The sequence below is a fragment of the Anolis carolinensis genome, chromosome 1 (genome assembly GCF_035594765.1).
Source record: "Anolis carolinensis isolate JA03-04 chromosome 1, rAnoCar3.1.pri, whole genome shotgun sequence".
NCBI lineage: Eukaryota > Metazoa > Chordata > Lepidosauria > Squamata > Dactyloidae > Anolis > Anolis carolinensis.
The window spans coordinates 177283457-177295960 of record NC_085841.1 but is presented as its reverse complement, the minus strand read 5'-3'; the positions used below and the strand labels follow the sequence as shown (position 1 = coordinate 177295960).

Below are 12504 nucleotides of genomic sequence, written 5' to 3'. Positions count from 1 at the left end.
GGAGTGGCCAGATATACTGAAAGTCACTGCAGTCTTCCCTTGGGAGGAAGTGTAAACACAGGTTGCTCATTTATTCCAATACCCTTGCCATGTCTTTTTGACTCCTTCTCAAACATGCACCATGCCATCAGGCTCAGGAGCGATTTGATCCAGCTGCCATTGCTTAATACACTCTCCTCTTCTCTCTCCTGTCCATCCTCCTGCCTCACTTATTCTACACAATTCAGACTCCAATAGCTACAGAATTCATCCCACAAACTTTTGCGACCACCACCAGTGATCAGGACGAGCCAAATTCCTTCTCCATAAGATTGATAAACTACTTATTCCAGGATTGTGCAAATCTGCACTTTTTATGTAAGGCAGTTATGTAATACCGTAGATGGTCTTTCTAACGTGGAAGGCAAGATACACTGTATTTGCTACCCTGACATCTGTCAAGCCACTGTTCAAGCCACTGTAGATAAAATCTAATGATTTTATCTTATATTGCTGCTATACTCCCCCCCCCACCTTTGAAGTTGACTGAATGGCATTGGTGGTTGTTTGATATTATTACTGTTGTATAAACCTTTGTTTTAACTTCTGTTTTATCATCTTCTAGTGTTTTAAACTGTGTATATTGTTAATGTATTTGCGCTGTTACTTTTGTAACATTGTAAGCTGCCCCGAGTCCCCACGGGGAGATGGTGGCGGGGTATAAATACATTATTATTATTATTATTATTATTATTATTATTATTATTATTATTATTATTATTATTATAAGATACAGGACCTCTATTGCAAACCCACTATCAATCTTTCTCTTTCTGGATCCTCTTCATCCCAGATGTATGTATTTCAACCATAACACTATGTAACAAAATTTGAAAAAACTGCTGTTCCTGGTTTGAAAGTGTTATTTCCTGTTTAATTGTGCGGTACTTAGTTGAAGGTAGCTAGTTGTTATACTCCAGAAACTTTGTTTTTGTGGCTGCCACAAACTCTCTTGAATTGGTTGAGATTCAATGAGACTATTCACTGAAAAAGTATAGCAAAATGTGCTGCAAAATGTTCCACTAAAACAAAGTTTTTGCAATTTAATAAAATTTCCCATGTTTTATGATTGAACCAATCAGGAAATTACATTTATAACCCGGGAACAAAAACTGTATTACATGGTGTAATTGGTCATTAATTTTGCTTGTGCGAATAGAACTGTGTGAGAGAAGAATCTGTTTTTCAAGCAGATTTGATGTTCAATCTTCATCATTTTCAGGAAGACTTGAACAGACTGAGGAAGCTGAATGCTATTTCAGAGACAGATGATTGGAGGCGGGAGGGGGGGATGGGTAAAGGATGTGGAAGGGGAAGTTGAGACAAAAAGGCTAGCTGACCTATTCAGATGTCGGAATATAGCTCAATGCAATGTTCTTTCTCACTGGCTCAGTTATATCTGCATATGAGTGTCTTTCTTATACATTTTCTACTCTGAGGTTATGCTTTAAAATTCAGATTGAAGGCTCTCTAATCACAAAATGCAAGTTAGGGCTCCTCCTGCATTCTCTGTGCTATGACTGAGAGTGGGATTGTAGGAGAGACCAATCCCACATGAAGTGTGCAAAATCGACTGCGTTAGGGTTGTGTGGCACGTGTGCATAGTCTGTGCTGGTTGGACTGAGTTATTACAGAGCTGCTTTGTAGCTTGAGGGTGACTTCTAGTCTCATGATGCAATTGCTCTTGGCCAGGCAGGCAACAGATGAGTGGGGCCATTCGGGGGTGGAGGGGAATGTGTTTCAGCCTCTTGCTTCTAAACTCCATGACTTATGCATCAATTCACTAGAGGATGCTGCATCAGTGTATGTCTATGGCTCCTCTGGTTGTGAATCGGCTCTCTGGAAAACATCCTTACTTACTCCCTAAAGTCTTAAACCACTGCAAGTCTCTAGTCTCCAGTTATGAGAGATCTGTGCTATATCAGTTCTCATTGTCCAAATATCCTTATGAGGAGCATAACAAGATTAAGCTTGAGAGGATCTAAGTTTGCTCAGCTAGATTGCAGCCCTATATACATGTTTAATTCTAGCATATCAAATGAAAGCCAACTTTCATAAAGGGATAAAGAAATTGTCAGCATTGCCATGAACTCTGAAATACCTGGCTAAACAGTGCTAAGGAACACCACAACTCTGTTAACCTTTGCACGAATTAATTGGATCTGTGCTACACAATCACACCAGGGCACAGGCTTAAGTGAGGATATCGTACGCAATTACGAATGAAGTACTACTGAGTCAATCTACTGCAAATCTGAAATAGTTATACAAATACACAAGAACATTTAGATATCAAAAGAGAAAATAAGTTCAACCTGCTCACAAAAAGGCTTGAGGTTTATCTGAATTGGGAATGTATAGCATCTCGTCTCTTTGTAGCGTTCACACTTCTCAAAATCGAAGTTAAATCTCAAGAGGGAGACGGTGAGGAATGGAGGCAGCTTGCGTAGTTTAGCAGACTGTAAAATGACCAGAATGTTTTTTAATATGTTCACATTTGAAAAATAGTAATTTCTACAGCTTGAGGTCCATTTAAGGAAATTCAGAATTTAAAGATACTTCTAAAAAATACAGAGATTTTTCCATACTAAGAAAGAATCCACAGCAAATATATCAGACTAGAAGTAAATCTATCATACATCAAAATCGAAACAAAATATCAAAACTAACAGATACTGTTTCTAAAAATCGAAACACTTTGTAAATATCCTGCATAAAATGAGTTTAAAATCAAACCATGACCTAAATCCAACTGTTAATACCAACTAAAGAAAACTATTTGAATCAATACAAATTCTATTCTTTCTACAGATCTATTTTTGATGGAATTAACCATGCAATTTGTTCCTTATTTCTGGAGGCAATTTTTGTAGGCAAATCCAGGTTTGCTCATAATCTATCCCATGAAACTCTTTAAAGAATGTGCAAATCTTAAGAAGTCAATGTTCACAAATACTGTTAAGTATCCATGATCGATGTGCAGATGACAGAAAGTCAAGCAGCTCATCACCGACAGTTATAATTCAAGAAGACAAAACTTAAAGGCAGCAAGGTAATTTTAGGGAAGGAAGGATATGGAACATATGGTTTTATTAATAAAAACCAAGCTGAAGTACCTGCCCTTAGTGTATGAAAATATGTAAAACAGCCAGCAAAGCAATTGAGGATTAATAAATAACAACAACAACAACAACAACAACAACTTTATTTATATTCTGCCCTATCTCCCCGAAAGGACTCAGGGCGGATTCCAATCATAAAAAGCATACATTCAACACCTGAGCATAACAAGTAATAAACATATAAATTATGAAAGTTGACAACTCAAGATATATAAGCACATTGTAACTTAACAACTAAAATTAAATTAGGAAACACAACCTATTGTATCAGACATGAAACTAACAGAAGCATCTTATGCTCTTCCATAAAAAAGGAAAATTACTACTTGAACCTTTGTTGGAGGTTTTAAACAGGGTTGGATGACTATCTGTCAAATACAGTTTAGCTGAGGCCCCTTCTAACTTTCCAGCTTTCTAGATCAATCTTTGGTCTTCAAGCTGTTTTGCACTTCAGCTCCCAAAGGTCTTCACTAGATTGGCCAAAGTTCATGGACTCTGGGAGCTGAAATTCAAAACATCTGGAGGATGAATGGATGCAAATCACTGCTACAGATCTATGATTTTTATGAGGCAGGTTCTTTTCTTATATACAAAGAAAAGTGGCAAAGGTTAATAAACACACATCTCTTTTGTATGTTCTAATGACACTCCTCCATATTCACGCATTCTGCATTCATAAATTCAAAGATCCAAATTCTTTTTCAATTAAAAAAAAGCAAAAAAAATCAACCTTGATTTTGTTATTTAATATAAGGGAATACCATCTTACTATTCCATTGTATAGACTGGGGCTTGAGCATCCAAGAATTTGGGTATCCATGGTAGGCACTGGAAGCCTTTGGACAGTAAATTCAGTGCAACAGCGATATGGAATAAGTGCAATTATGACTGGAACGGCTCCTGGACTATGATTTTAGATTATGCGGTTTTAATGTTTAGATGTTTATAATTCTATGGCTTTAAATATATGTTTATTTTATTGTATGTTTTGTATATGCAACATTGAATTATTGCCTACTTATAAGCCACTCTCAGTCCCCTTCGGGATGAGAAGGGCAGTATATAAATATAGTAAGTAAGTAAATAAATAAATAAATAAATAAATCCAAACCTTAATGGATGCCAAAGGCTTAATGTACTTGTATGTGGCTTTAAAAAAACTGTAAGCAATCTTGGAGAAAAAAATAGTACAGTATAAGTAAAAGTAAATAGCAACAATCAGCTTTCACCACTGAGTTTTGCTGATATGTTCACTGGTACAGCAATTGGTTCACTGGTTATTTCCTCTATTACAGAAATTATTAGTTTCATCTAGAATGTAAGAGTATGCCTGCATGATGTAACAGATGAATTCTACCCTTAAATGAATTTTGTAGAGAACAAAAAATGAGCAGCTGTCTCAAGATACTCTGCTAAGTAAATAACACACATAGAGATAAAATACATACAAAATACTACCTTTATGGCTTCAACCAGTTTATTACATGCTCCACATCGATACAGGTTCTCTCTCTCAAAATGTTCCTCTTCCACATACATGTTCCATAAGGCTTCCTCCAACCCAGACACATCCTTCACAGCAACGGTTAGATCCAGGAAATCCTCCTATAAAGTAAAATTGTGGGAAGGGGGGTGGGGAAAAGCCCCTTTAAAATATCAGTGAAAAATATTACAATATCTACGAAGATCAAAAGCAATAATAAAAAAACTTTTAAAGAACAACCATGCTGAATGAACATTGCTAATAGTTTTGTTAGAAACCAGGATATCAAATTACAGTTTGAAACTGTCTTAATCTTCCGGCAAGTTCCAAAGCTTTATCCATAGTGTCTTGATTTAGCTGAAATGGGAAGACATTCTGACACAGCTTATTAAAGATGCAGTCTGTGTCTCTGTCAGTATCTACAATTCAGCAGTAAAAGTCTAAATACCATGATAGATGGCCCTATGCATATCACTTCACCTCAAATGTCAAATTAGGAAGCAAACTATTAAAAACTATCTTCTCTGCCACATATTTTTAAAACACTGCAAGATTTTGCATATTCAGTATGAAAGTGTTAATTAATCATAGCAGAACATTACAGCATACTATAAAAGTCAGCATGCGGTGTGGCTAGAACTGGGGATTCTAATATTAACCACTGGAAGCATTTTAAAAATCATTCTCCTTATTTTGCTGTCATGTGGCCTAAAGTAGACCTCTAAATGCACAGTGTGATATAATTTCCTGAAAAATATTTAGATAATTGTGATTAATTTATCTGAACCTAAAATAAAACAAAGGTCTAGTACCAATTAACCATTATCTTAATACATTATAGCTGTTTCTGTGCATTTTTTTAAATATAGAAGTTTGTGCTTCAGCTCAGCAACACGACAACTGAAAGGTTGGAAATTGGACTTGTTTGCAAATGCAAACATTCCAAATGATCAAAAATCTATTCATGCTAGGTCATTAAAGCTAACTCACTGTGACAGAGGAACTATTTGAAGTGCCTTTCATTAAATATTTGAAACTTTTCCACGAAGAGAGAGAGAGACACACATATGATCAAAGTAAAAGGGATGGTGGCATGATACATTCATGGAGATTCTCCTTATTCCACATTCTCCTTTACAGAGAAACACAATGATAGTATTTGTCTAAGGATTTACCTGCCTCTCACTGACATTCTTGCACTCTTTGCAAACAATCTGATTAACTAATGTCCCATGGTACAGTTGGTTTATAAGATTATGGCCAGAGGTTCCCACAAGGGAAGTTTCTAAAGCACTGAACAGAATCCGATTTAACTCCTGCACATCATGCTGTCTCATTTCCTGCAAAAAAGGAAGAGCAAACAAAACTTAGCATCATCTCAGTGTAAAAAAAATTGGAAGAAACTATAGTGCTGAAGTGGGAGATATTACAATTTAAGTAACTCAAAGAAGCCCCACTGAGCAGTGAACAATGAATGTTAGATTGTACCTCATTACCATTCCACCCAAAGCTGTCAGTGAGATCGGCTGTGGATGCAGCATGTTGGTCTAAAAGCAAAAGCTGGGCAAACAATCTTTGCAGCTGTAATGGGATTACTCTAACCTAAACAGAAATGACAACATACTTTAAACATAAAATACATTTAATTTATTTTAAATGAATCAACAGTCACCTAGAAATTTAGAACCCAATCCAGGCAAAAGTAAACACTTTTAAACTTCCACTCATTTTACTGGGAATTTTTTTTAAAAAACTATGTATCTCTTACCTTGAGACCGTTTATTTGAGGTCAATGTATTCATATTCTAGAATTAGGTGAAAAATCTTGTTCTTTAAAGTATGACTACTCCATAAGGTTTCTTTATGAAAAGTTATAACAATCAAAATGAAATACACAAACTAGTGAAAAACTGTAACTATAAAAAAGATTCAAACTTATTTAAAGGTAATTTTCTTCCTAAAAATAAAAAAGGCAGGAAACAAACACAGTCACTCCTGCTGTCTAGTGAAACCTTTGCAATGCAAGGTATCTCTGGTCAGGATGCCTCAATACTGCTATCTTACATGCAGAGAGAGATAAACTGACACAAACCCCCCACCAAAAAAAAAAAAAAAAAAAGCAGCTTGAACACATAAATTCAAAACCGGGATTGCAGCACTATAAATCTTTCTGATGCCCAATAGGGGATTGTAAAAACTATCCTGAATATACTGAAAAAGTATCAATAATGAAAGATCTTTGTTCTGAGGCTCAGGCAAACACGTGAAGTAAAATGCATTTTGCAATAACAAGATGTTTATTCTTTATGCAGTAATTGAAGCTGAGAATATTTCAAGTAGAACTCAACACCTTTGATTCAGGCTTATGCGTGTCCTCCAAGGAGCCAAGTTCTTCAGGGCCTATGGAAAACAACGCTTCTGGAAAGATAAAGAGAAACAGACTCACTCAATCAATCGGATTTACCACTGTGTTGATTTACCATTCAATAACTGAGTGAGTGTACCATAACTAGGAATAACCGATAGGATGCCAGTCCCAAATTAAGTAACCTAGACTAGCTGCCAAATATTTGCCCGAATAAAAAAACCTCTCAAAGGGTCAATGACCCTTGCTACGGAAGCAGTTCCATAGCCTGGGAACAACTAAGAACGACTTCTTTCATGTTCACAAGAAACATGCCACTGAGGATGCGCCTGCATTATAGAATTAATGTAATTTGATACCACTTGAACTACCATGTTTCAATGCAATGGAATCCTGGGACTTTGGCAAGACACCAGCACTCTTGTGCAAAGAAAAGACATGTCCTTGTAAACTACAACATCCTGAATGATCCGACTAATTCTGCAGGCTCATACAGGAGAGGAACATTTCTTCATGTTGTTTTTATCTGTTTCCCAGAACAATTAAACAAGTATCTTCCACATCTGTGCCTTTGTTGTTGTTCCTTTTACAATCCAATAATATGTTTTAACTATGATATTTCAATACAGTAAGAATGTTTCTTCTAAAAGATTTGAAACAATATGAAAGTTTGAATGGGCTTGAAGTAAACAGTTCATGCATCGGTAGAGAAATGTATATTTCCATATAATTTGACATAATGCAAAAGTGCTAGAGTAGTGTAGGGTTTTGGGCATGGATCTACAACTTGGAGAACTGGGTTTGCATTCCCACTTGGCCATGTAAATCCACCGAGTGACCTTGAGCAAGTCTCAGCTCCAGAAAACCTGTGATAGTCTTGTTTTTGGGTTACCATAAGTGTGAAATGAATTTGAAGGCACACCACCACCAAAACAACAATTAAGAAACAGTGGGAGAATGTTATCCAAGGGCGAAAGAAATGGTGATCAGCTGTGCACTAAGGAAAAGAAGCTTGAAATCAAACCAGAATGAAATGACATATGATGTTGCAGGGTTATTACAAAAGAATGCTCCGATTTCAAAAATTCATGGTAAACGTTTTAGCGAACGCACACATATAAAACCTACACCAATGTGAAGGGGAAGTCTTCAAGTTTTATTCCACGTTCAAATATTTTCAATATAGCTACAACCAGTCACACAGGACACATCTAAACAGTAGTCCAGCTCCTGTCACACACATTGCAACATATTGTGGTCAATGGCACTCATAGCTCGGGTAGCCGGGTGATATCTTTTTGCGCAAATAGCTCGTTTCTTTAAACTGTGTGAATCAGTATCTAATCGCCTCTCCATCTGGCACCACTTTCCGATAGTGCATTCTAAATGCCCGTTCCATGGTAATTACGGACCTCGTGCTTCGCAACTGTTGGACACAGAACGCCTTCTCCTGCTGGGTTACAGCCATTTTGCACTGCCTGACTCACGAATGCTGCCTGGTGGCTGGTCGTCCAAGGGGCACATATATGTGGAAAAAAAACTTGAAGACTTCCCCTTTACATGGATGTAGTTTCACTAAAACATTCACTAAAATGTTTACCATTTTTGAAATCAGGGAATTCTTTTGTAGTAACCCTATATATGCCCATGGACTTCTACTTCTTCACACAAGGAGTGTTCCACAAGCCCCATGAAACTTGATCCACATAAACCCTGGACTGACGTGAAGAATCAGTGTGCTAGGACATAGCGCTTGATTTGCCCTGCTTGCCGTAAATTGTAAATTCTTATTGTAAATTCTTATTTACAATCCTTGGCCTGCAATCAATTCCAAAAGGTAACAAACAATATACACAAAGTATCATTTTTGAAAGAGATTTTTTACTTATCTCCTGAGTTCAATAAATGACAAACTAATCTCAATTACTATGGATCCATCTGGAATTTAAATGGAGTTAATTTTAATACTGTACCCCTAAATTCTGGTGTGAAGAGCAGGGTTTGAAGAAGTGAATTAAGGTAGCAGGTCCCACCCTGATTTTTTATTCCACTTAAATTGGTGTTTTCTCTAGGATTTGGAAGTTCAGGATCTTTGCGTTTTGACTTAGGCTTCCCACACTGATTGCTTGACAAAATAGAGAAGTCTTCATCAAATAAATCCCCAAACATTGCGAATTTATGACACAGTCCTTGAAAATAAAAATAAATAAAAATAGTTAATTATTGCAGCATTTTGTATTTTCATCACATAGGTTATGCTACTACCATGAAAAATTTAAAACATACGCGCAACTTTTGAACTGATACATCTTCATAGAGAAAGGAAATCCAACTGAGCTGAATGAGGTTTAACTCTAAACAGACATGCACAGGGTTGCATAGATATATATAAATGTAATGTGCATTTTTCCCATGGAGTAAACAACAAAACCACAGAACCAAATCACACCAAATTTGACCACAAAAGACATAGTCATCCAATCTATGTCTTTCAATCAAATAAACCTAGGAATATAAAGTCCAATAAAAAAAAAACGCCAAAAAGCGGGGGGGGGGGGGGGCTGAGAAAGATGACGAAGAGCCATTTCCTCCTGGCTGCCAGTCAACCTCCGTTAGGTTCTACCCACTTAGTGTCATAGCAACCCCCTTAGCCATAACGACACCTGGGGTACAGGCAGGCTTCACTTAAGCCTCTTCCACATTGCCTATAAAATACAGATTATCTGATTTAAACTGTATTATATAGCAATGTAGAATCAAGGCCCTTCCACACAGCTATATAACCCAGAATGCCAAGGCAGATAATCCACAGTATCCGCTTTGATCTTAAGTCTACACTGCCATATAATCCAATTCAGTGTGGATTTTATATAGCTGTGTAGAAGGGGCCTCATATAATCCAGTTCAAAACAGATAATATAAGATTATAAATTTATTATAAAAAATTACTGTGGTATAATAAAACAGAACATATAATCTCTAAAATCAGGACAGTAAATAAAGAACAACAGTCTGAAAACAGGGGAATTCCAGACAGGAAACAATCAGGGCCAGTTAACACCGCCCAACAAAAGATTCCCCCAAGGAGGAAGCCGAGCAGGGAGAGAAATAGTGTGTATTATCAGAGTCATTATTATTATTGTTATTATTAATATTATTATCGTGTTGCTGGGAACCATGAAAATGAACACAATTTGGCTCCAAGTATTTAAAAAACTCTTAAATCAGAACAGTAAATAAAGAACAACACTCTGAAAACAGGGGAATTCCAGACAGGAAACAATCAGGGCCAGCTAACACCTCCCAGCAAAGGATTCCCCCAGCGAGGAAGCAGCCAGGCTTTGAAGCTGAAAAGCCACTAAATGCTAATCATTCTGGCTAATTGCAGCATTCATACTTGCCTCCAACAGACAAGATTTCTTTCTCCCACCCTGGACATTATTCCACAGGGATATAAACCCCACTGGCTTGACTACTTACTACCACTTGGACTGACCCCACAGGCTTATTCACACCAGGAAATTATAATGCTATTATTCCACTTGAACTTCCATGATTTCATGAGATGCTGGGATAGGCCATCGAAGGAAAGGACTTTGATATCTTCAGTCAGATAATATTCCTCTGGTGTGTCTGACCAAACTACCCAACTCCAAGCAAAAGGTGGGCTATCAAGCAAAAAATGGGTGCTAGAAATAATATTATATGAAAGCTGACTGGCACAACCTGAGGATCACAACCACACACAGTGAAAACATCTACCCTTGCACTTTGCTACTCTGCTGTTGAATACGCATGCCCAGTGTGGAATACATCTCACCACATTAAAACAGTGAATGTGGCTCTTAACGAGACATGCCACATCATCACCGGGTGTCTATGCCCTACATCACTGGAGATATTATACTGTCAGGTCAGTCAGAGCCCTGCCACATGCACAATGGAGGGTCTTCTTATAACAACACCAGAGGCACTCCAAGTGGCCAGCTACTGGTCAAAGGACATTTAGTATAATGCCAAGGTTTTTTTTTTTACTTGGTTTGTGTTTTCAAATACATTACAACTTATACCCTTGGTTTGCTTTTGACACGATAAATAAATAAATAAATAAATACCCAACTCTAGGGGAACTTCATAGGAGGCAGGCATAAGGGTTAAAGAGAAATCTGTGTTGCACCCTACCACGAGAAGAGGCAGGTAAGAAATAAAAATTATTATTAATTATAACACTACAACTGGTCAAATACCATCCTCCATGAAGATCTAATTGCTACACTACACTGCATTGCCATTCCTGGGCCTTCAGGTCTTACTGTTATATATTCCAGTTCAAAGGAGATAATGTGGAAATTTATTTAGCTGTGTGGAAGGGGCCTGGAGGGCCCTTCACTGCCAAATAATCTGGGATAAGAAGATAATGTGGGATCAGATTTTGGGATATAGGGACAGTGTGGATCAATGTGGATTTTATATAGCTGTGTGGAAGGGGTCTTCTTTGCCAAAGGAAACCCTGAGAGATTCTAAGGCTGGATGTACGCCCCTTTCTACATGGCCATATAATCCAGATTGTCAAAACAGATAATCCACATTATTTGCTTTGAACTTGATTGCGAGAGTCCCCACAGCCATATAATCCAGCTAAAAGCAGATAATCTGTATTTCATATGGCTGTGTAGGTAGAGCCTAAACTGTTTGATAAAGATTATCAATGCAAATAGTCCACATTATCTGCTTTGAACTGGATTATGAGTTTACACTGCCATATAATTCAGTTCAAAACTGATAATCTGGATTTAAAATGGCTGTCTAGATGGGTCCTACACTGCTTTATAATCCAGATTATCAAAGCAGATAATACACATTATTTGCTTTGAACTGGATTATGAGTCTACACTACCATATCATCCAGTTCAAAGCAGATAATCTGGATTTTGACATGATGGGGCCCAAGTGGGCAGGTGACTTGAAGCCATACAAAAAGACATTTCGGAAGGGGCCAAAGTAACACAACCAGGTAAAAGTTGGACACTTTTCTTCCACACAAGCCTTAATGGGATAAGATGCAGCGATGCCAAAGTGGAAACACACAGAGAAGGAGAGCGACCTTTAAGGCAGGAGATGGAGTGACAGGTGCAAAGGCCGCTTCAGGCCCCCACCGGGCCAAAACTTGCCAAGGCGGCGGCACAAACAACAGCAACAGCCTACCCTAGGCAATTCCTCCCCCTCTTTGGCTTCTTTTCTTCCTCTTCCGCCAGGCCAGAGAGAGAGCGAGAGGCCTGGTGGAGAAGGCCGAGGCCTGCCACCCCAACCCTCCTCCACCCCCCGCCGCTTCAGAGAACCAAACCCACCCTCAGTAGGCCGCCGGGCTCCCCTCGAGGCTCCTCGAGGCCGCCCCGAGCCGCAGAGGACGCCGGGAAGCGTAGTCCGCTTTCCGCCGCAGCCAGGCCTCTGCCTCTTGCGTCCGCCTGCCTCGCCGCTGAGGAGGCGGTAAGGCG

The 12504-nt window shown here is 38.2% G+C and overlaps 1 protein-coding gene across 6 annotated transcripts in view; it reads right to left on the bottom strand.

Annotated features, from left to right (window-relative positions):
• usp40 (ubiquitin specific peptidase 40) overlaps window positions 1-12504 on the bottom strand; it is a 46668-nt gene extending 34164 nt beyond the window's left edge. For 4 of the 6 annotated variants that reach the window (XR_010000234.1, XM_062960085.1, XM_062960120.1 and 1 more), the window contains exons 1-7: window positions 12358-12504; window positions 8983-9198; window positions 6995-7062; window positions 6133-6246; window positions 5820-5984; window positions 4620-4766; window positions 2355-2498 (exon numbers count right to left, since the gene is read on the bottom strand). Coding sequence is in view for 5 of the 6 variants with exons in the window: in XM_062960085.1 (XP_062816155.1) it covers window positions 2355-2498; window positions 4620-4766; window positions 5820-5984; window positions 6133-6246; window positions 6995-7062; window positions 8983-9178 (834 nt within the window). In the remaining variant the exon portion in view is untranslated. The other 2 variants (XM_062960093.1, XM_062960100.1) reach the window with 2 other exon arrangements.